This window comes from Charadrius vociferus, unplaced genomic scaffold (genome assembly GCF_000708025.1).
Source record: "Charadrius vociferus isolate BGI_N301 unplaced genomic scaffold, ASM70802v2 scaffold27, whole genome shotgun sequence".
NCBI lineage: Eukaryota > Metazoa > Chordata > Aves > Charadriiformes > Charadriidae > Charadrius > Charadrius vociferus.
In genome coordinates this window covers 426,096-449,283 of record NW_009649173.1, presented here as the reverse complement: position 1 = coordinate 449,283, position 23,188 = coordinate 426,096, and the positions used below count along the sequence as shown (strand labels likewise).

The following is a 23,188-nucleotide window of genomic DNA, read 5'->3' as shown; positions in this document are numbered from 1 at the left end:
GGGTGATGAGTGCCACCTGCACACACAGAGAAGACACAAGTAGTCCAGCTCATCACTTTCAAAATGAATGGCTCTGCACTGCATCTTGATGTCTTGTACACTGGGGCCCATGCCCTGAAGATACAGCATAGCTGACCAAGAAGAGCGAGAAGGTCCTTTTCCAAGATCAAGCCCATACTCCATGTCTCGGTGACCAGAACTCATGCTGACACTGTTTATTTCCAAATTCATGTAGTTTTCTCAGTGTCACCAATCTCAGCATCTCCTGGCTCTGCTCTGGATACTGTAACACCTTTGCCATATTCCTGTTCTCGTGCAACCTAGGGTGGTGTTGAACGTTTTAGCCACTAACCAAGTAAGACCAGAACAAAGGAATTGCCAGTATTTCTACGGGCTCTGCAGCATCAGCTGTCTTCCAGCCCAGAAGGAGTTTTCCTTTAGGAGAGTTGTAGCTGTATTCAGAGTGGTTGTGCTAGACCTCAATTCTGCTAGAAGATGGCACAGGCCGTAGCAGAATAAAACCCGTACTGAAGTCATAGATTTTCCTGAACTGAATGCAGAAGCAATCAATACAGTTGGCCATACGGTAGCTCAGAGTATTCAGTGGCCAGATGTGTCAGATATCCTCAGATTTCACCAATGAGCAAATCTGGGTGGAAAATGAGGACATGCCAAGGAAACCCAAACGGATGATAACCAGCGTGTGTGACTTGACTGACTGGAAACTGCGCCAGCTCAAGCAATCTGGCATTTGGGCACAGAGAGCCCTTGTACAGCAGTGTGCATCCTTTGTTACTGATTGCTTTAAGGCAGAAGAAAGTTTTCTCCACTCGGCAACCTGGCAGCTTGCAGGTACCTCTGTACGGTACCGATCCCGTTCCTTACCTGCCCTCTTGGAGGTTGAATCACCTGCTAATGTGAAGCCAGAAATGGGCAGCCTCATGCAATACCCTCTGAGTGCGTGATTACAGACCTAGGCGAATGGCTGTAGTTTTCTTGCTTAGGCTTAATGGCTCCTTTCGGAGCCGTTACGGACCATGATTTAAATGTGTGTAAGAAGTAGTTTTCAAAGCTTGTATTATTCACTCAGTGGTGCCTCAGAAAAGGCCAGCAACCACAGGCATGACATTTGCAGGGCACGTTTTGCTCTCCACTTCCATTTATTATAAATCCTGACATTAAGCCTATGGGCTTGTCAGTTGTCTCATGGTGTTAGCTGTGTTACAGAAAACCCTTCTCAGGGCTCTGTTTCAGCTACCAGGGCTCGATTCAAGCCTCGCACTTATAAATGCATGACTTAGCTCTGGTTGCAAACCAAAGATGTTTAAAGTCTCTTTGTACAACTCCCAGGAAGAAGTATCAGAGGAGCTGGGTTTTCTTTTGTCATCCCTGGTTCTGGTGGTATGTTGGGAATATGGCAGAAATTCTTGTTTTGACCTCTTTGTCTTTGCCCTCTTACAGAGTGATGCTCTTAGCAGGTATAAAAGAAACTGAGATGCACTTCTTTTGCTCAGGTGTTTCTTTTCCTTAGACGGAGAGTGACTCCTGGGAGACTTCTGCAGCTAAGAGGGTGCACATTATTGCTGCTCTAAGCTCTGAACCATCAGCAGCATTTCAGCAAGGACACTAAAAGTTGTCCTGTGAATCACAGTACACAGTCTCAGCTCAATTTCAGGTTCTTATCTGCCCGTGGAGCAAGTTTGGCAGGAGTATCCCAAGAAGAGAATAAGCTTAAATGGCCACAGGCCCTTTTTTAGTACATTTGTGCTCAGGACAAGCAGCCAGACTTCAAACAGAACCATAATTGCATATTTGTGCTTACATTGTTCCCATGCTGTTTTAAAATCTACCCCAGAGCTGCTCTGGAAAAGCAGACAAACCTTCCAAAATTATGCAAATCTTTCATCTACTCTGTGCTAGTGCTTCTGCTCCAAAACAGAGAAGATGAATAAGGGAGCTTAAACCTTTCAGTCATTCTGTCTGTTTGGCTGCACCAGTTAGCAATACATCACAGATGAAATTAAGTTCACTGCCATTTCAGCACCACGTCTCTAGAAACCACGGTGATTTGTTCAGGCATCAGTTAAGGAACTGTGCTCCTTTTTCTGGGATCAGCTGCTTTAATCCAACCATTTGCTACCAATTTGCACAGCTTTTCTACAGTCTTGATGAATCAAGCCAGAGTCATGCCGACAGCCTGCTGGAATCTCTACTCTCTGCTGACCTCCCCCACCAGAGGACAACCTGACAATAGCTCTTCGTTCCCAGGCTTGTACTTTATTTAGGCTGATGAGTTGTGGTAGCAGAGGTAGATATGTACAAAAGGGAAAAATAACTGGACTTTCAGGAGGAAGATGATGCTGTGCTGCCAGGCAAGCTGGCCTCGTTCCTTTCTGCCTCAGCTTCAGTGTTGCAAGAGATTTCCCAATACAATCTCGATTACCATCCAGCCTGAAGAAAGCAAATCAGGGCTGGGTTTTCAGATCTAAGTCAAATTTACTGTGCTATCAAATAAAGAAGAAAAACCCTTTGACATCCTTTGACGTTAAAACCTAAGTGCTTTCAGCTGGGATCATGGAGAGTGCAAATATGGACCCCCACAATGCCAATTTTTCTTAGTCGCCTCTCTGATTACAGCTGCACTTTCGTGTTCTCCCCTGGGATACACTGTTCAGTGAGGCTGGGCACAGTGTAGGAAACACAACAACATTGCAGGAACAGTAGTCACAATCACAACATCATCCTTTCTGTCCGAGTGCAAAAATGAATGAAAACAAGGAAGAGGGACTCACCTGAGGTCATTTCCCAAGGCAGTGTCAGAGGGAATTTGGCATTCTGCCCTCCTAATTCTTGGGGCCACACTTAAACTAACCATGGGGAGCTGAGGTACCTCCGAGCTGCTAAGTAGTCTGAATGGTCTTTGTGCTAAAGTTTAAATGAATTGGGTCTGTTAATTATCCTTCTCCTCTCTGCAGGGTGATGCCAATAGGTCAGACACAGATGAGGACAAGACATCTGCCAACTTCGATGATGATTTTGAAAAGCTAAAAGACCTCCGAGCAACAGGTAGGGTTTTGTCTCTACATTTTGCTGGGAATCTGAGAGCTACAACTCTGCTTCCACAGTCATCTTTTCACAGAAACTTATGGAGGAAAGTGGAAGAATCCATTTTATTTGACAATTAACCTGATACCTATGTTAACAGAGCAGCTATGCAAAAAGTACTGGGAAAGCTAAATGAGCATTGGTATTTCCTTTAAACAGATGTTTTCCTAATTTAAACTATACCAGAATATTTAGATATGTCTCATCGTTTCTTCTGTATCGTTACCACAGAATGGTTTGCCGACAGCAATATTCTCACACTGCTTCTCAGCAGCTTTTCAAATCAATCATGTTCTCAGCTGCTCTTTTTGGTTTCTCACACAAATGCATTTAGGTGAGGTTTGATTGATGGAAATGTTGCTGTTCGTTTGTGTTTCAGGAGGGCCTGGCAATTGATTTGCGGTAAGGCCACATTGTACTAGTGTACTGTAAACATGGAATAGTAGGTGACAGCCTTCACTCTGTAGAGTTTGCAACCAGATAAGAGACAGGAAGGGATCACGTATTTTAACAGAGTGAATAGCATGATGGTAAACAGGAGCCAGTTCCTCTGTACTTTGATTCTCAGCTTGGGCTCTTGTTAGGATTAGTTTAAATGCTTCTAAACCAGGATTCGTTTCAGCTAAGGAAATTATATTGATTGTGGTAAGCAGGTGGAATTCAGCTGAGGAAGGGGCAGAAGTAATTTGTTGGGGAAGCTGAGGCAGAGCTGAATCACAGCAAGGTGATGAAGCTTCTCAGTCTGCAAAATAAGCAACGAATTCCGAACACCAAGTGATCAAATGAATGTCCATTGCAGATAGTTGGCAAGGAGCCCACAGCACCAACTATGAACCAGCTTTGCACCACCTATTTGCTGAGCAGCTTCAAATAATAAGAGAGTTCTAAGGAAAAGAAATATTGTCACCTCTTCTCGGGTAATACGAGAATAGAAAACAGGGCTGAACTTGCCATCAGTCAAAGTCCATGAGTAATTGTGTGTCTCCATAAGCCTCATAGGTGCCAGTCGGTGACTTAACAGCATAAGGACATTAACAATTCTGTCACAATGCCATTGGTCTGTAAACAGATACACTGGCAAGAGGAACGTGTATTGCAGATTAGCAAATTTTAAGCTGGATCTTCCACCCCTCAAAGTGAATGGCAGTGTTCCCATGGACTTCAGTGGTGCAGATCAGGTATTTGTGCACACACCGGCAACTAAACAGATGCTACAGTAGAAGCACACTGCATTACAAAAGCAGCCAGTGGAAGAAAAATAGCAGGGGGAATGCACTCACTTGGATTTCTCACTGCAGACTTGTACTTCTTTCCTGCTGGTCGCAGATGCTCCCATCCTTCCACTTCCTTAAGACCAAATCTGCAGTTATTAAACCAGAACCCACTAAGCCCAGTAGAACAGGAGCTAGTTCAACTTTAGTTTTGTGTTTGAAAATAGGCTTTTGGGTTTGAGTATTACAGCACTCCATAGGGCTGGAGGCGTTAGGCCTCGTTTGTCTTCAGTGTGCATACCGTTTTTGCAGTCTGTACTTGCCATACAGCTAAAATAGATGCTTTCTGCAATTACCACAGAGATGTGCCATTAGATTTTTCTGTGACAGGAGGTTTACTCTTCTAGAAGGCCAGGCTGGATGTGGCCTTGGGCAACCTGGTCTAGTGGGAGGTGTCCCTGCCCAAGGCAGGGGGGTTGGAACTCGATGACCTTCAAGGTTCTTTCCAACCTAAACCATTCTATGACTCTGTGTAAAAGCAACTTCCATTTCCTGTCCCCTGAACAGATGTCTAAATACAATAACTAATGTTTGCTTAGTGCCTTCCCCATGAAGGAACTTAGAGCATATCAGAACTGCATAAAAATCTCTGTGCAAGACTGTATGACAGGGAGAAGAGATTAACTTCCTCAGGTAAATTTAGCCAGTCCTCAATGTCCATTCCCTGGAAACACTGTCCCAGTCCCCCAACGCTGTAACTCCACTCTCTAAATCCCAAGAAACAGTGAGCAAAAGAAGCTTCCTTTGGAGGGTGACGAGTTCTGAGTCCAAGCAGGGACAAAGGCCTCTTAAAAGGTTGTGACATTTGCCTTATGCCTTTCAACATAGTGGGGGTGATCTTATTGCCCACAACATTTCATCTCCATTTGGCAGAGTTCCTAGAAGACCCAAGGAGTAGTGTCCATTTTGAAGGGTGATTTCTGTAGCTGTAGCTGAACATTCAGCTCATATTCTCTCTCCCCTTCTCTCCAGAGATGAAGATGTACTCACTTGCCGTCACCCCAAATGGACACCTGGAGGGCAGGGGAAGCATGCCACCTCCTATAATCATGCGCACTGCTGCCACACCAATGCCCACACCGAAATGTTCCCCACACATGGATTCAGTGCACACTTTTGTGGACTCAAGGAGAGGGAGCAACGCTTCACTAGACCCCTTGAACTACGATCAGAAGTCCTTGGTAGGTTCCTGTTGCTAGCAGCTCTCCCTCAAGTGCCTGCAAGCAGCACAGATGACGTACATGTGTGTGTGTGTGTGCATGTGTTGCTGGAAAGAAGAAAGGAGGGTGATAGAGGTGAGAAGTATGTGGAAAGGTAGGAGGAGAACAGAGTCAAGAGGAAGAAATGAATGGATGTGCTGTGCTGGGGCAGGACTGTGACAACATAGCAGTCAAGGACAGTGAGTATATGAAGAGAGGAGCCAGGCATGTACTGGGATTCAGTGTTTTCCTGCCTAGTATCTGATTGGAAGTCCATGCCAAGCCATCTCACTGGAGAGATGCAACCTGAGACAAGTCGTAAGTTCATGCCGTTCTTCTGGCAAACCCCTCTGAGGAGGAGCAGGCGTCTTTTGCCAACCACACTGGCCATTTTGTGGTGTCTTGGAGAAGCTGTCAGGTGCTCCTGTGACGATGAGGCTTGTTTCCCCTCATAGCGTTTTAGAGTTGCATCTTGAATCCACCTTGTGTCAAGGCAAATGAAGCATTTGTTCTTACCAACACAGCAGCTGAGCTCCAGTTACAGTACAACAGCCCCATTGGAGGGGAAACAGAGGAAACAAGGTATGAGCTGACCGATTGCCACCAGGCACAGCTCACGGAGCAGAGATCTGGCTGGAGCTGACTGCTTTGGCAACTGATTGCATTCTGCCCGCGGCAGGGGAGCGGGAGGGCAGCTCTCTGAAAACAGAGGGAGCAGAGTTAATAGACAAAGTGGATTTCTGCTGCTGCTTATCTGTCCCATTCCTCTGCTCTGTAACTGCAATATCATGTTCAAATCAAGGCAGCGGAGCGTGAAGGCACTTCACACAGAGACAGAGCCACTATCCCCTTTGGTAAGCTGCTTAGTCAAGGTAATGCTTTTGAAAAGAAAATAGAGATGACTGTTGTTTGCCTTGGGGTTTCATGGGATTGTGAGTTGCAGGAGAGGCTTGTTCATTGTTTGAATCCTTTCTCTGAGAGCACATCAGTGCCACCAGCCAAAGGAAGATGAAGCAGTCAGAGGAGAGCTGGCCAACACTGAGAAGGAGGAAGGCAGTTTGCCTCGTTTTGTGCTGGGAGGAAGCCATGGAGGGAAAAGGAGTTTTCCTTCTAGCTTTTCTGCTCTGTCCTTAAGTGCTCTCATCCTGGCAACTACCTACGAGCCAAAGTGCACTGACACACTGATCACTGCCAGAAATTTGCTGTAAGAGAAACGTTCATTCCACCTCCTTATGCAGCAAATTGAAGAGAAAGTAATGCAAATAGAGGCACAATTTCCAACAGACACTTGGGTGACTCAGGTGCAGGAGCCCCTTTAGAAGCCAGGAAAGTTATGTGCTGAAACCGCTTGAACATGAGGAAAGAAAATGCTGCTTCAGCAATAGTATCTTTGGGTTCAGTTTTTATGCCAGGACAGTAGAGCGTCATGCAGCACAGAGGATTGGTAGTTGTGCTACAGGTGTAGTTCAAAGAGTATCTTCAGTGTGGGCTTAGCTGGGTGCTTGGCTCCCATCTCAAGGCATTGGCATGGTGAAATCAGAGCAGTAAGGAAATCTGGAAGGGGAGGACATGACAAGAAGGGTCTTGCAATCTGGGCAAAATGCCATATCCTTTGTTTTCCTCCTGCAAACAAACCCTCAAACGTCTTTCTCCTCTCTCTCAGTCCAGCCTCCGCAGTTCCCCTTGCGCCAACTGGGGCACCAGCAGCAACTGGGGAAGCCGACGCTCAAGCTGGAATAGCCTGGGCAGAGCCCCAAGCCTCAAGAAGAAGAACCAGTCAGGAGAGAGAGAGTCCTTGCTCTCTGGGGAGGGGAAAGGCAGCACAGACGATGACTCCGACGACGCCAAGTCCAGCACAGTCAGCAGGCCCTCGTTGCACCGCCGGGCAGAGTCCCTGGACTGCCGCAGCTCCCTGGACCTGCCTGAGCTGCTCCAGTTGCCCACCATGCGCCACTCACTCAGTGTCAACCCCATGGCCGTTCTGCCTGCCGAGTACCAAGACTGCAACGGCAAGATGGTTCACGTCCCCAGTGAGTTCTTCCTGCGTGTCGACAGCCACAAGGAAGATGCCATAGACTATGAGGATGACATGGAGGATGTGAGTTGAGGGGGAAGTTGGGCAGTCGTGCATTAAGTGGCTTTTCCACTCCAAGAAGGTTGATTAAAAATCAGGCTTTGAAATGTGCTACTGCCTAATGGCTGGCGTAGACAAAATGAAACCAGATCTGAGGGGTGGGCATCAACTTCCCAAAAGGTTTTTTTTTTTGCTAATGAGTTGGGCTGTGACCTTGCAGTGGTCTCTAATGAGGTAAAACTGCAAGGGGTTGTTCATGCATTTGCATAGCTTCTGGAATGGTTGAGATTGTCCCCCTGGCCCAAGATGCCTCTGAAAATGAGCTGTAGACACAACAGCTAGCTAATGTCTTTGCTCACAAGAGCTGTTTGGCATCTCTAAGGCTTGAAAGCCTAGAAATGGTGTTCTCTATTTAACTTCTTGTTGTTTGATGCCTTTTTGGTTTTGACACAACTTTGGATTTCAAAATGATACTTGCCTAGAAAGTCTTGGTTTGTTATGTCCATATCTCACTGTACAGCAGCCCCTTTCTTCCACCCCTTTCCTCCCTGTTTTGTTGGACAAATGTGACAATGCCTGCCACACCTCTGTCCCAAAAGCTGTGACTCCCTACACATGCTATGAAATGCCCCTTTCACAAAAGGACTGTGAAAGTTGAAGAGGCAGGAAAATAAAAGAGGAAGAAAAGGTGTTTCTTCTTTTCTATCCAGAGCTACTGCTACCGAATTCGTAAAGTCCTGGAGCCCTACAAACCACAGTGGTGCAAGAGTCATGAAGACTGGTCCCTGTACTTGTTTTCCCCACAGAATCGGTAAGAAATCCCAGTGAAATGCCAGCCCACCAGGTTTCTGCGGTAATGGAATACTACATTTCTAGCTAGCGTTCCCTTGAGAAAAATCTCTCTCTGATGCAGAAGTACTAAGAGTTTTAGAAATCCAATTCCTGATTTTTAGCTAACTTTTCCTGTTACATGTGGGCAGAGTTGTTGCATGGTTCGCTCTGTGCCTGTCGAGGAAGAAGAGTGATTTAACCAGTATTAGTAATAGCTGTTATTACATCTTATTTACTGCATTGGTAATAACAGCTGAAGCTTGTGTAGAGACTAGTGCACCACCTGGGCTGATGCTGGTGGCACAGCTGCTGAAGACTTCTGAGGATATGCCATTGGGGTGGGAGTGTCTTGCTGACCCAAACATCTGAAGGATATTTTTATCCCCATCATTTCTTCAGGTTCCGAGTGATGTGCCAGAAGGTCATTGCCCATAAAATGTTCGATCACGTAGTGCTGGTCTTCATATTTCTCAACTGCATCACTATAGCACTGGAGCGACCAGACATAGACCCCCACAGCACGGTGAGTACTCGAGTCATTTTCTTCCTCGATGCAGCATCCAGATCTTAGTCTTGTCAGGTCAAGACCCCACAAGATGAAAGGTGTTTGTTTTCTAACATCTTTAAATAACTTGCCTCTTTTGTTGTTCTATATTTTACAGGAAAGGATATTCCTAAGTGTTTCTAATTACATCTTCACTGCAATCTTTGTGGCTGAAATGATGGTTAAGGTAATTACATCTTCATCCCATGGCCCATAGTGAGGCCCGGCAAAGACCGGAACATGACATAGTTATGATCTGGGTGAAGATTTAATTGTCTCTCTTCTCCTGGCTGTAGGTGGTAGCTCTTGGCTTTTTCTCTGGGGAGAACACCTATCTGCAGAGCAGCTGGAATGTCCTGGATGGAGTCCTGGTCTTTGTATCTATCATTGATATTATTGTCTCCATGGCATCGGCAGGCGGAGCTAAGATCCTGGGTGTCCTTCGCGTTTTGAGGCTTCTGCGGACCTTGAGACCTCTCCGGTAATTCACCAATAGGATGGCTGAGTTTGCTTTGTGGTGATAGATCAAAGAGTTTGAAAAAATGCACGTGATTCATCAAGGTCTTGCTTAATAACACAAAGAGCTGAAACATAGCTGAAACACCCTGAAAACAGGGTAGAATCATCTTTGGGGAGCTCTTATCTAGTGAAACTGTTTGAAAACAGTGAAATTAGTTATAATATAATTCATCTTCGCCAGCATAGAAAAGAGCGGATCGAGTTTGGAGTGAGAGGTGTTATCGTACTCAGGCAGTTAGTGCAGTGAATGCCTCCTCCACGCTGCATTTTTATCACCATTTTACAAATCAGTCTAGCTCCTTGTTAAACTGCACAGCCTCACAGTCATTCCCAAGCAGAGAGGTCGCGTTGGCTGGGAGAGAATTTACAATTGAACAGGTGCTGACAATAATTTGATAAGCTTTCAGCATCTATACCTGCTCTCCCGTGCCTGCATATCTAACATTACTGCAAAACAATTTAGCTCTCAGCTAGGCGGAGGAAGGGGAGACACTTTCAGTATTTGAGAAAAGGAATAAAGAGAATTTGTATTTTGTTTACGATTATGCAATAACAAAGAGTGTTAATGCTTGGGGGATTTTTATCAGCTCATGCCTCCTGTTCTATTTCCATCCTGCTTGGCAAGAAACACAAGCCTTTTTTCATGAAATTTCAGGGGAAATAAGATAGGCACCTCCAGAGACCTGTAGGCTTTCTGATGAAAAGCTGATTGCTTAGGAGAGTAATAGGAAGAGGCAATCTTGTTTAGGCCCATGACCGCAAGAACAACAGCTATTTGTCTGCTGCTTTGTATTTCCTTAGTGACAAGTAACTTTGTGAGTGTTTCTGTCTCCTCTCTTGCTCCCACGCTCTGTTCTGCTGGTGGCATCAGGGTCCCCTTGCAGTGCTGGCTCACCAGGAGCCACTCTGGGTCACCCTGGACAAACCTTGGCCTGGCAGCACTTTGGGGCACCTGTCTAACATGCATGTCTAGGAACAGAAATCAGGGCAATTCATATATAAGCGATTCGTAAGTAAGCATAAGGGAGAAAAAAAGGGAATTGGTCTTGGAGAATAACTAGGCCAGATCCTATTAATAGAGAGGAATTCATCACCTCTCACGATGGCTTCATTTATCACAGCCTCTTCTAGGATTACTCCAGGGACCATTCCTAACACTTTGTAGGTGCAGTTCAGACTGCCACATTATTTGCTGTCAAACAAGACCCTATTGAAATGCTTTGTCCCTGCAGCATACAATTCTCCCCTTTTCTCTGTGTTTGGTGGGCACGAAAGCATCATTAGCCGTGCAAGCTCAAGTTACCTACAAGGATTCATACCCTCTCCCCTCTACAGGCCCCTCCTAAAAAAGTCTTTGATGTTCTTCAGCCAAAACACCCATCTTCCCAGAAAAGCTTGCTTGGGCTAGTTACACTTATGTGTGCAAACACATTTTTCAGACACCCATGGGAGAACCATTCTCCAGGTGCTCATACAGGAAAGGAAAGCACTTGTTCTCCATAATACCCAAAAGCTGCTTCAGGCCGTGCTCAGAGCATGCCTGGCCTCTCACGGCCTCCCAGCAAGCGAGCAAGCTGCTCTTTAATGGGACGACCCTTTGGCTGTGGAGCTGTTGATCACAAGTTCCTGTTAGCTAAGAGTCAGTTCAGGAACTAATTAGGAAACAAATTGAAACTACTTGGTTTAAAAAGTCGTCATGGGGCCCAGGCCAGTAGGGCAGGTGGGCACTTACACCTGTAGAAAGAGGACAAGACATGCTTTCTAGTACCACTGTGAAGCTGTTTACGCGTTGTGTTGAGAAGCAGGCTCCTGCCTGGTGTGTGCCCCTCTGCTGGGATCAGAGAGACCTCAGAGGGGATCAGCTCTCTGGACTGAGGTACAAATAGCTCTGTAGTGGGAATCTCTGTGATATTCTGCCCGTAGAGAATATTCCCTCCTCATCATTACTTGTAAGCAATTGCCCAACGCCCTGCTGACAGGATGTCTTACACTTTTTTAATTCCATCTAATGTGACTGCGAATGTTCCGGTTGTCCAAATTAAATCACTAATCGTCTCTGAGTGCTGCCTGCAGGTAGAGGAGGGTTGTGTTAGCTTTACTGCAGCCCAAGCAGAGGAGGAAAAGCAAGCATATAATAACAGGGCATGCATAAAAATTAAAAGCTTTATTGTTTTGCTATTTTTTCCAGAGTCATCAGCAGAGCCCCAGGTCTGAAGCTGGTGGTAGAAACCTTGATCTCCTCCTTGAGGCCTATTGGGAATATTGTTCTCATCTGCTGTGCATTCTTCATTATCTTTGGGATTTTAGGGGTCCAGGTAGAGTATTTCCCTCACCATGGCCATCTGTAAGTGACTGCTGCAAAAGAGAAGCTGTTTTTCTCACCACCCTGGGGTTAAGGTGGAAGTAATGAGCTTAAACCTCTCCAAAGGAAGATTTCAGTTAGGTGTTAGGAAAGAAGAGCCAGGTCCTAGACGAAATGCTCCAGGGTGGGCTTGGCATCTGCTCATTGGCAGGTTCTCGGGTTTAGGAGAGCAGACCTCCCTGATGAACCAACATCACAGCACCAGCTAAGCCTGCCTGAGGACGGGCGAAGGAAAAGACAAATTCCCAAGATCCCTCCCGGCTCTGCATGCTAGGATGTATATAATATCTCTTCCTCAGAGAGGAGGTTGTCATCCTCCCAACAGGACAGGGCAGGCCTGCAGGATCCCCTTCCTTCTGTGTCTGAGGCAATACACAGCAATGTCTCAGGGCCTGAAGTTTCACCAGAGGTGTTTTCCTGCTGTGTGTGTTAGAACGGGTATCTGAGCTGGAAGGAAAGGAAAGGAATTTGAACTTGGCAAACCGCTCTACTAGGGGAAAGAAAGATAAATCAGGGAACAGACTTTTCAATGCTGCTTCTTTTTTGGTTTTGTTTTTTTCTTTTTTTGTTGCTTCTGAAATACAGCTTTTCAAAGGCAAGTTCTACTACTGTGATGGTCCTGATGTAAAAAACATCACTACGAAGACTGACTGCACTAACGCACGCTACAAATGGGTTCGGCGGAAGTACAATTTTGACAATTTGGGACAGGTAAAGTCCTCATTGCAGGGATTTTCTGTACCAGTTTTTAATGGATGAGCACTTGAAATGTATTCCTTGAGGAGGGTGTGGAACCTCCATCATAGGAAGTTTCCAAGAACAACGTTGACATTCATCTATCTGAACCAACCCTAACCGGGTAAAAATGGATCAGGTTCCCTCTTGATCTCTTGCAGCCAAACTTCCTAGGGTTATACAGTTCCTTGTTTATACAAGAGTGTTGTCTCAAAGCCCCTGCTTTTGCATGCAATCCCTCATGTATGGACCTCAACTGTCACTTTTAGTCTCTTGAGTTCTAGCTGTTAAGTTTGCAAATGAAAAAAATAAGGTGCTTTATACTGGCTGAAAAGCAGGACAGCCCATAGTAGGAGCTGGGATATATTATTGCTTTTTAAAACCCCATGACATTGGGCCAGCCTGACATAGGGATTTTTAATCGTGCTTTAGTGACCAGAAAGCCTGACGTGTCTGAGCAAACGTCAGCCTATATGTGAGGGAAAAGGAGTGTTAGCGACCATAGTTTGCTCACTTTTAAGCCACATATGAAAATAGGTAAAAGCAAGCCACAATATGTTCTATTTCTCCACCAACTCCAGGTCAGGTGATGTGTTAGGAGCTGTGGATTGGTTTTGCTGAGCATTGTCTGTTGTTAGTTTCTTTTCTGGGGACTAAAATGCAAGACCAATCTTTTCTGTTTGTTTATTTTCTTATAGGCCCTCATGTCCTTGTTTGTCCTCTCCTCCAAAGATGGCTGGGTGAACATCATGTATGATGGTTTGGATGCCGTGGGTATTGACCAACAGGTAAATGTACTGCAGAGCCCAGATGTGTTGCTCTCAGCTGTCTCATGCCTGAGTGACTCTGGTGTTTTTGGGAAGTCCCGGGAAGGAGCAGAGCTGTAGGGTTTTCTTGAGGTCCTGACTGCCCATTGGGCTGCCAAGATTTTCCATCCTCCACTGAATGGCTTTTACAGTGGCTGCACCCCATGTAGTATACAAACATGCACTGATGAGGTTTTTAATTTGAATGATGGTACTTGAGGAGGGCTACACATGCCGTTACACTGCAGCTTTACACAAGGCATATATATTCATATAAGAGCAAACTCACACGAGATGGGAAACAACCAGCCATTGTTAAGTTTGTGTGTTACATGGCATTTGCCAAGGAAAGTCAGGAGTCTTAGATGAGTAGTACCCCATCGTAGCTACAGTAACACTTTTTACTTAATTTTCCCCTGCTTCTGAAGATCTCATAACAGCTGAGAAACGTTAACTGTAAGCCCACATCTCAAAAAAAAAAACCAAAACAACCTAACCTGGAGCCTGTCTTTAACTAAAATGATCTAATGATCTCACAGGTGGGATCATGCACATACACTGAGATTCATCTTAAGCTGTGTGAAATAAATGCCAAAATAATTAAATCCTGTAAGCCAACTTACAGAGGCTAGGGCAGGTTTTACAACAAAAGTAAAATTCTAGTCAGTGAGAAAGTGAATGAGAGGAAACTGTTTCGGGAAAAATCTCCTAACTCCTCCTAGCCCTCTCCTTCTTCCCACAAAAGTGTACTGTGCTGTCTTGTTGCTACGGAGTGCCTGAGATCCTGACTTACACACATTTTGTCTATGCCACTTCTCTTCTCTCTTGTTTTTTAAATCCCCACCTCACCAGCCCGTCCAGAACCATAACCCTTGGATGCTTCTCTACTTCATCTCCTTCCTGCTCATCGTCAGCTTCTTCGTGCTCAACATGTTTGTGGGGGTGGTGGTGGAGAACTTTCACAAGTGCCGACAGCACCAGGAGGCGGAGGAGGCTCGGCGTCGGGAGGAGAAGCGGCTGAGACGCTTGGAGAAAAAGCGCAGGAGTAAGGAGATATACCTGTCTGGTCGGTAGACTGCGTTACAAACCAAAATCTTTCTGAGCCCTGCCTGCTCCCAAAGCAAGACTTTCATTTTTCTTTGGTTTTGTTTCCATGGGATTCAAGAGGCTGTTTTGCTTCATTGCCTCTTTGGCGGTACCTTAAGTCTTGGGTTGCCAACACCCTGGAATTGTCCTCTACAAACCTGACGTAAAGCATTACCTGTTTACTTGGCTGGGGAGAAAATCCTCCTCCAAGCAGAGTCCTCTGTCATGCTCTGTGAGGCAAAGGGTGTCCCGAGCACCGAGCGGGAGCTTGCGGTGTGACTGAGGGATGCCGTGAGTAAACAGCTGCAATGCTTATTGTGTGCGTGAAGGCCAGTCCCGAGGGTAGACCTGTGGCTTAATGTGCCGCTTGCATCTGATGATGGTGGTGGTTTGATTTATTAATTCTTTTCTTAGACAAAATAATTGCGATGCTTTTTAGAATCCTAGCGCATGGCCCCGCATGCCACAAACATGCTGCATGAGGGAATGAACAAACCGACAGCCCTGGGGCGAGGAATGGAGCCCCAAGGTGGGGGTGTCCAGAAAATTCTCTGGCAGATGTCCATTACAAGAGATGCTTGCCCCATCACAGGCTGGGGGAGCCCTTCACTGCTGAGCAATGTGCCGGGACTCAGTTTGTCCTTGCAAACAGTCTACATGGAAATACTGGGCAGATGCAGGACCATTAGGGTGCAACAGAAGGCCTTTAGCTGAAATATGCTTCTTTGTGGATCTAGTAGGGACCATCAAACCAGACCAGAAAAACACCCGAGCTAGTGCTCCTTTCCTGACCCAAACCTTCCCAGGGGTACTCATGTATTAATTCTCACCTCCACTGCTCCTTGGCAGGCTCCGCCAGGGACAAGCTACCTATAGCATCTGGTGGGTATTCCGAAGGAAACTGCCAGGAAACCAATCACACCGACTTCCCAGCCAGTTTTAGTGAACAGGGATAGCCTGCATTAGATGCTGGCAAGCATTTTGTAGAAGTAAGTGAGGGAACGTGGCTTGGGCACTGTGATCAAAGATGGGCTTAGTCAGGGATAAGCGTTGAGTGCTTCTCACCCTGCTTACCACAGCAGTCCTGTGGCTCTTTGCCTAGCACTGTGCTGCCCTGTGTAATCTCCTCTAAGGACCTGATAGCTCATTGTGACAAATGGATAGTTGTCTCCCAAACATCAGGCCATAGGTATCCATTTTCAGCTGGGAAAACTACAGTTAGGTCAAACAGTCTTTTGCCTGGCTCTAAGGACATAGCAGCCAGGGGCTTTGCTGGTAGAAACCCCAGCCAATTTCTTCTACCCATCCACGCTTGAGTCAAAAGGCAGGCAGCTGTATCCCTCGCAGCTCCTCTCCTGCTCTTGTGGTCCTCTTTATTGGAGCCATGGGAGACCTCAGCACTAAATGTCTGCACCGTGGTCTCCACAGGGCCTTAGTGACAGACTGACCTGACACCACAGTGAAGGCCGAGCCCGTCTCATTTTAGCTGGTTATGAGTTAAGTGGTTGGGTTAAAATGAAATCTAGATCAAACTAGGTAGCTGCAAACAGCCGTTAAATATCTTCAGAGATTTAAAAGAGTTCAAATGCAACTTCATTTCCCTTTTCACATTTTGGGTTTTGAGTTTGAGGTTCCAGCTAGGATTAGAAGTGGAAATCCTGAAGGCAGCATTTCCAGCACAATAAGAGAAATCAGTTTCAGGATCTCAAGAGTCCTCCTGCTTGTGCAGTATTTCTACCCCAACGTGCTGACACAAGAAGACATTCAAATAAACTCAAAGTTTATAGGAAAAAAAAAGAAAAAGCTTATTTACAAAGAACATTAACCGTCCTTAGAGAAAATAGACTGGGGCACAGGTAAGGAGGGGTAGCTTAACCACAGCCAGTTGTTGTTCCTGATTAGTAAGCAAACCTTATTACAAGCCTGTCTGTGGCTCACTTCTTAGACACCGAAAAGAGCCAGTCCCTGTCAAAGTGATGGACACTGTTACGTATTGCCCCTCTTTATCCAGCTATCTCGAAGGATAGAGTCAAGGAGATACTTCAGACCACAGACCCAGGCATTGCACAGATGGGGTTTGTAACATTTCACTGAGAGCGCGCAAGGAGGAGGACGGCTTTCTGGAAGGCAATCAAGTCCAATATAGCAACTGAGAGGCTAAACATTTGGCCATGTGCTGGGCTTCCAGGAGGTTACCTCGGATCGTCTGGCTCTGAGGTCCCCTACCTGCCTCTGTTCAGCATGGACAGCTTGGCGTCCAAATTTCAGTTGTTAACAAGGTGAAATCAAATATCTGATACACATTTTGAAAGATTACTGTTTACATTTTAATGTGGGGCGGGGGGGGGTTAATTATTTAAATGGGAGTAGTTTTCACCTCATGGGTAATTTAGAAGATGATGGTTTTGGTGAAAAAATGTGGCAGACTCAGAAAGATATGAGATGTGGTTGGTGCCGTGCGTGGCAGAGTCTCTGTGGGGGAGTGTCTGTGTGCACGTGCAGGCATGGGATGCTGCATAGTGATGGGATGCTGCACAGTGACGGTGGGCTGGCCAGCTTTCCACCTGCCCCAGCGCTGTGTGTCTCACCCACAGAGAGGAGCGGGTGAGAGGCCAGTCCCCACGGGGCAGGATGGGCACAAGAGAACAGTGATTTTGCAGAAGAGCAAGGAGCCCATGTTGGAAAGCATAGCAGAGAGCCCTGCTTTTACTTCAGTTGCCATTTCTAGCATTTCGCTTGAAGAGACCATAAGAGCAAGAAGAATTAGGGCTGTTAACGAGACTAAAATCCAGTATAGCTGACAGATGTACTATCTGAGCAACACCCGTCCATCTGAACCTGTCCTGTCTGCCTGGCATCTTGTCTTTGTGTCCTGTCTTCAATGTCCTCTGTGTGTAGCCACCGTGTGTGTGTTTTTGTGTATTGAGGTCTTTGGGCATCTGTAGGTACCTACACACACAGAAAGGCACCATTGAGCCACAGCAGTCTTGGGCTTAGGCCTGGAAATGGGTTAAGCCTCAGCTTATCAGTGTCTGGACGGTCCCATCCAAGCAGGTCCTGAGTCCGAATCCTGGGCGCTGCAGACTGGGTCCGGGATTTGGACCCTGTGTGCAGAGCTGGAGCCTGGCAGAGGCATTGCTCCGTGGAGGACACAGCCCTGCTGTGGTTCCTTCATAAGCTCCCACACAGGTGGGATGGGAAATCATCATGTTTCTGGTTTGGGGGTACTTTTCATGTCTTTCAGGAGCCTGGCAGGAAGGTCCCTCCCAGTGTACATCCCTGCTGTCAGACAGCACCTCAGACCTTTCCAAAAAGTTTGAGGGTAACTTTCATGAAGGAATGAGGACAGGGTGACACCCCACACCCCTGTCAGCATTCCTTGACTCCCTCTGCTTCTGTGACAAGCATCACTCAAGGCACTGGCAGTGGAGCTCATGGACCCAACATGCCTGGAAGGCACTGCTGCCGTGAGAGCAGCAGCGGCCGCAGGGCTGCAATGAACTCAGCTGAGGCCAAGGCCAGCGCTGAAAGAAGGCACTGGGTTCGCCAGTTAACTCTGCTCACATTAGAAAAGAGGGCAGGGGGTTGAATACGCTGTAGAAATGCATTTGATGTGTTTTTCAAGGCAGAACTGCACAGCGTACTTTTTCACATGAAGGTAAAAATTCAAGATAAACTAGAATATTTTTCTGAAGCAGTCACTACCTCCATCCACTATATCTACTATGTAAATAAGTGTAGTGTAATTTAATAATCCTGCAGCTCCTAACCTTTTAATGAGGTTCTCAGAAGACACAGACTGAAACCAGCCTCCCCAGATTAAGGTTTTTGATTAAAACCACATGGATCTGCTTGATCTCCTCTGTGTTCAGGATACGGGGCCAAATCCAACCCGCCCGTATCTGCTGTGAAGCCAGCAGCCGCTGGCCCGCTGAGCGGAGCGCAGTGTCAGGTCAAACGCAGGCAGTACCCCGGGCTTCAAAGGCTGCAAGCGGGGTCTGGGTGACACTGTGTGCCAAAAGCAGTGCTGGAAAAGCTGGAAGTGCCTGACACAGCCCGGGGGAGGCCCTAGCTGGGGAGCAGAAAGTGCCTTTCGGTAGCGTCACCGAGTCACTGGTCCCTGGGAAGACCCTGAAAACTGAGAAAAGGCGAACGTTTTTTCCCGATTTTCACTCTGTACGAGAGGAGCGTGGCCACAGCTGTGTTTCTCTGAGGCATTTCCCAACACAGAGCCGAGCATCTGGGCATTGTAGAAAGAAGAGGCCAGTTTTGATTTAAGACTCAGCAGAGATGCCTTTTAGAGCGCTGCCTGTAAGCCTTGCTCTCTAGGGGTGAGCAATCGTGGGCAGCACGCAGTGGTATTTAAGTTAGTCCATCCTCTCAATGCCAGAACCATCTCTGTATCCAGCAGAAACATTTGAGCTGTAACTAAAATTTTGGGCACTGCATATCTGAGTGTTTAGTATTTCCAACTAGGGAATTGTCAAACCATCTTGCTTATTTTTCCAGGCAGCTGCAGGTATAGAGCTATTCTGTGCCAAGCATGCATATAAACCCATTAGGGCTTTCTAATGTTTCATGCAGAGGAGAATAATGGAGGAGCTGTAGCTAGCAATTGTAATGCCAACCTAAATGCTTTTAAGCTAGGAGACAGTGCTTCATTAATTTTCATGTCAGCAGAATCACAAGCAAAGAAGTTTAAATACTCTTCAGAGAGGTGAGATTCAAGCATTAGCCAACATCTAGAAGTGGGGGTGAGAAAGGACTGTGGTTTTCCTTTTGCGTATGTTTGATGGTTTCTCCTTTCCTTCCTGCGTTTCCACCAATTCAAACCATCAGCTCAGTGGAGGGGATACTTGTCTGTATTTGATATAAGTCTGCTAGTTGGCAGATTGGAATCTCATCTCCGAAACCATCCCCCTGGAGAAACCAGGCACAGGTTGCATTTTGCCTGCTGTAATTAATGATGCGCCAGATCTCCCCCGTTTGCTGTGCCCACATCCCCGTGGACCACTGTTCTCCTCATACAGGTTCTCGTGCAGACTCCAAGTCTCTGGTTGAGCAGGCTGTAGCAGTAGGGGTGTGCAGTGAACACTTACACCCCAAGTGGGGAGAATAACACAGTATATTCTCACTAAGAGGTGAAAATGTGTGTCTGAACTGAAGGGAGGCCAGAGCCACTTGCTGTGCTGTTGACTGAAGTAAAACTCCTGTTCCTAAAGGGACTGGGAATGAACAGTGACCCAGCAGAGCTGGGGGTCTTGGGGCTCTGAAACGCAGCCTCCCTCCTGCTCGGAGCGGGACAGAGCTGCAGTGAAGCTGTGTGGCCGATCTCTCACTGCTTTCACCCTGCTGCAACCCCTCTGCCTTCACGGGATCGCCCCAGCCTAACGCCAGCATCGCTGAGAGCAGAAGCTGGCCATGTCCTTCCTGCGCACCCCTGCTCATACCGTTAGCCTCGCATGAGCGGTATCTCCTCTAATGGACATTGCATGGGTTACTGCACTGAGCATGACAGTGTTGTTGCATGTGTTTTGAAGTGTTGTCAACTTTATCCCAGACTGTCCTTGTATGTGTCCCCCCAGGAGAAGTTCCTTTTTCATCTGTTAACCTGGCTTCAGGGGTGTGGTGCATCCTAAATGAATAAGGCATTTCCTAGAGCTCCTTCAGCCCAGGTCAAGTTAAACCTGTCTCAAGTTTTCTGAGCAACCAGTTCACCAGGCACAGCCAGCGCTGAGCACTGGCAGAGCGTACAGACACAGACCTCTGAGACACTTTCACACAATAAAACAGACCCACCTCATATATCCATCCACGTAAAGAGAGAGCTGTGTTGCTGACAGGCAGCCTAGAAGGTTTTCTGTTCAGTGCCGTTACCATGGAAGATGTCTTCTGTGATTATGCTTTAGAATTATATAAGTAGTTTATACAACATAATAAACACTTGATCTTTTGCTGAATTGTTAATCCGGGGCTGCATTTGGGCAGGTTAGAGAGTAGTTGCAGTCACCTGCAGCCTGTTTTCCTTACGTGCTGCTAGCCAGTGTATTCACACACTGCCCATCACTGCAAACGTCGTTCTGAGATCCATTAATCAACTATCAGTCATTAATAAATAGTCCCTTAAAATAATGTTTGAATATTTGGACTATTCTCGGGGGGACCTCCCAACAAATGGATTTTTTGCATTCCCAAGAAGACATTTCCAAAAAAAAAAAAAAAAGAAAAAGAAAAAGTATGTCATAATCCTGAATACACATGAAAGCACATTGTACAGACTTAAATAAACATTATACTGCAATGTTTTTATTATTATTTTTTAGACCCATTGGAAGATAAGCCGAGCTCAGTAGCAAAGACAGCCCTAACAGTCCAAGATGACTGGTAGGACTAAGGCACATGAAAGCAACAGAAAAATGTATTCAAAAACAATTGTGTTTGCTTTCATCTTGTTTTTCCACACCCATTAGCAGAAAAAAAAGTCTAGGTGACCCTGGTCAGAAGGAAATGTTTGCAAATGCCTCCACTCCACTTTTAACTACCAGAAAAAACAGTAGTTGAAAGAGAGCAACTGATTCAGTTTCCCTTTATCCAATTTATTTTAGGATTTGGGACTCTAATCTGGCATCCGTTGCACCACCAGAAAAAAAAACCCAACCCACATTTCGAAAGTCACTCCATCTGAAAGATGTTAGCAATATGAGAGGAGTGGAACATGTATTTCAGGGAGGCACTGAGTACTTTTGAACTTATTTCCCTCATTATTTTTCAGGTGAAGCAACTCCTTTTTCCCAGCTCCTCATGCATTTAAAGCTGAATTTGCTGAAGCATTTGCAAAAAGACCTTCTCTGTTAACAGCAATCCTGCTTTGACTTAGTATGACCAAACATGTCTCTTCCACTTGCAAAATCTACAGTAATGCTGACTTTGGCCTTAAGTACACTCTTAGAATATTTACATTTCTTAAGTTTGAAAAGAATTTGACTCCATCCGAGTGCCCACAGCCATCTTGTGGTCACAGTCTAATTTAAGAGAGACACACTCAGTAAATACAACTCAGTCGTAGGGCAGCGTCCAAACATTCTGCTTGGAACAGCCCTGGTAACTTGGTCACGTGCAGAGATTTCCCCATTTCAAAGAGAAGAAAGGAGGAGTCATGACCATAGGCAGAGATAGAAAATTCATGTGGTCATAGCCTGAATGGTTTTTTAGATGCAACCATGCCCTTTTTTTATATATTTCCAGAGGAGCTTGTGCTGATAGTCTTCGTAGAGACAAATGCTGAACACCCTGCTCCATTGCTGTTGATGCTCTCCTGTGTGCTACTAACCCTTACGCATGTGCCCTACTTTGCCACAGGCATTGCTATGTTTTCTTTTGACCTTTAAAATACACCAAAAGCCTTCTGTCACAGAAGCTCAGCTCAGGTTATGTTCTCCTACGTGGAACATGCCTGACATCAGCAGGATTAGGAGAGATGCATATCAGAGTCCAGACCCATGAGACCTGCCCTAACCCTTTCCTTTAAACTGGAGTTTGCTGGGTTTGAAGCTTTTCTCTCGGCTTTGGGTCTCATTTCCATCCTGCTTCTCACCCTTTCTGGTTTGTGACAAGAGTCCCATGAAGTGAAGAGGTTGTCCTCTAGCCTGGGCCAGAGCAGTAAGGACAGAGAGTGCTTGGGAGAAAAAAGCTGTGGAGGTCCCTTCTGCAGGCACAAGAGGTTTGGCTCAGCCTGATAACCCCTCTGTGATTCTTGAAGGCCTCGCTGCTAGGGAGAATCACTTGGACATTTCACGTGGCTTGCTTGAATCAGTTCTCCCACGGGCTTTGCCCTGCATCCGGACGTGTGTAAGACACGACCCACAGGCCACGTTGTGATGGCTGCCAACCATGCAGCAGAGCCTGCGTTCATTGCGTTGCCTTTCTTTTTTTCTACAGAAGCCCAACGCAGACCTTACTACGCTGACTATTCCCCAGCGCGGAAGTACATTCACACCCTCTGCACCAGCCACTATCTCGACCTCTTCATCACGTTCATCATTGGGGTCAATGTCATCACTATGTCGATGGAGCACTACAACCAGCCAAAGGTAAGAGTCGCCCATCGACGTGTTAGCTAGGAAACACAGCAGCATGGGGTAGCGGAGGACCTGAGGACCATGCGCTGTTCCCTTGGGGTACCATTGACCAGTCTGCAGCCAGCCCTGCTTCCCTGGGAGCATTCGCTGTTCTTTGAAGGCCTCGGCAGGCTCCAGACTCAGTATTGCAATCCATCCAACTCTAGGCCAGCTGTGTCATTCGGGAGTCACTTGCCTCAGCCAAAAGCTTGATTTCCCTGTTCTTGCATAAAAAAAAAAAAACCAAAAAACAGAGTAAGGCTAATGGAGAGTGAACTAAACTTTTACTAGGAAAAGACCAGTCCAAATAGTTCCTCTCCCGATCCCAGACGTGACTGACCCTCAAACTGTAAAACAGTCCAGAGTTTTAGAATATTCCACTAACAGAGAGAAACATGAAGTTCATGCATACAGAGCAACTTTTCTTTTCCTCAATGAATTTAGAATAAACCAACTCTTAAGTAAAACCCTTCTTCTCTTTATGTATCCTAGAATCGTTCTTTCCCAAGAAAACCTTTGGCATAAATCATATAGCCTGT

At 46.2% G+C, this 23,188-nt stretch overlaps 1 protein-coding gene across 1 annotated transcript in view; it reads left to right on the top strand.

The window, feature by feature from the left end:
* CACNA1H (calcium channel, voltage-dependent, T type, alpha 1H subunit) overlaps positions 1 to 23,188 on the top strand; it is a 252,953-nt gene that overhangs the window by 203,888 nt on the left and 25,877 nt on the right. Inside the window, exons 14-25 of the mRNA XM_009888554.1 lie at positions 2,976 to 3,066; positions 5,349 to 5,557; positions 7,239 to 7,673; positions 8,360 to 8,460; positions 8,880 to 9,003; positions 9,143 to 9,211; positions 9,321 to 9,505; positions 11,732 to 11,858; positions 12,491 to 12,616; positions 13,339 to 13,428; positions 14,299 to 14,512; positions 22,471 to 22,622. Coding sequence (XP_009886856.1) covers positions 2,976 to 3,066; positions 5,349 to 5,557; positions 7,239 to 7,673; positions 8,360 to 8,460; positions 8,880 to 9,003; positions 9,143 to 9,211; positions 9,321 to 9,505; positions 11,732 to 11,858; positions 12,491 to 12,616; positions 13,339 to 13,428; positions 14,299 to 14,512; positions 22,471 to 22,622 — 1,923 coding nt within the window. The remainder of the gene's footprint in view (positions 1 to 2,975; positions 3,067 to 5,348; positions 5,558 to 7,238; positions 7,674 to 8,359; positions 8,461 to 8,879; positions 9,004 to 9,142; positions 9,212 to 9,320; positions 9,506 to 11,731; positions 11,859 to 12,490; positions 12,617 to 13,338; positions 13,429 to 14,298; positions 14,513 to 22,470; positions 22,623 to 23,188) is intronic.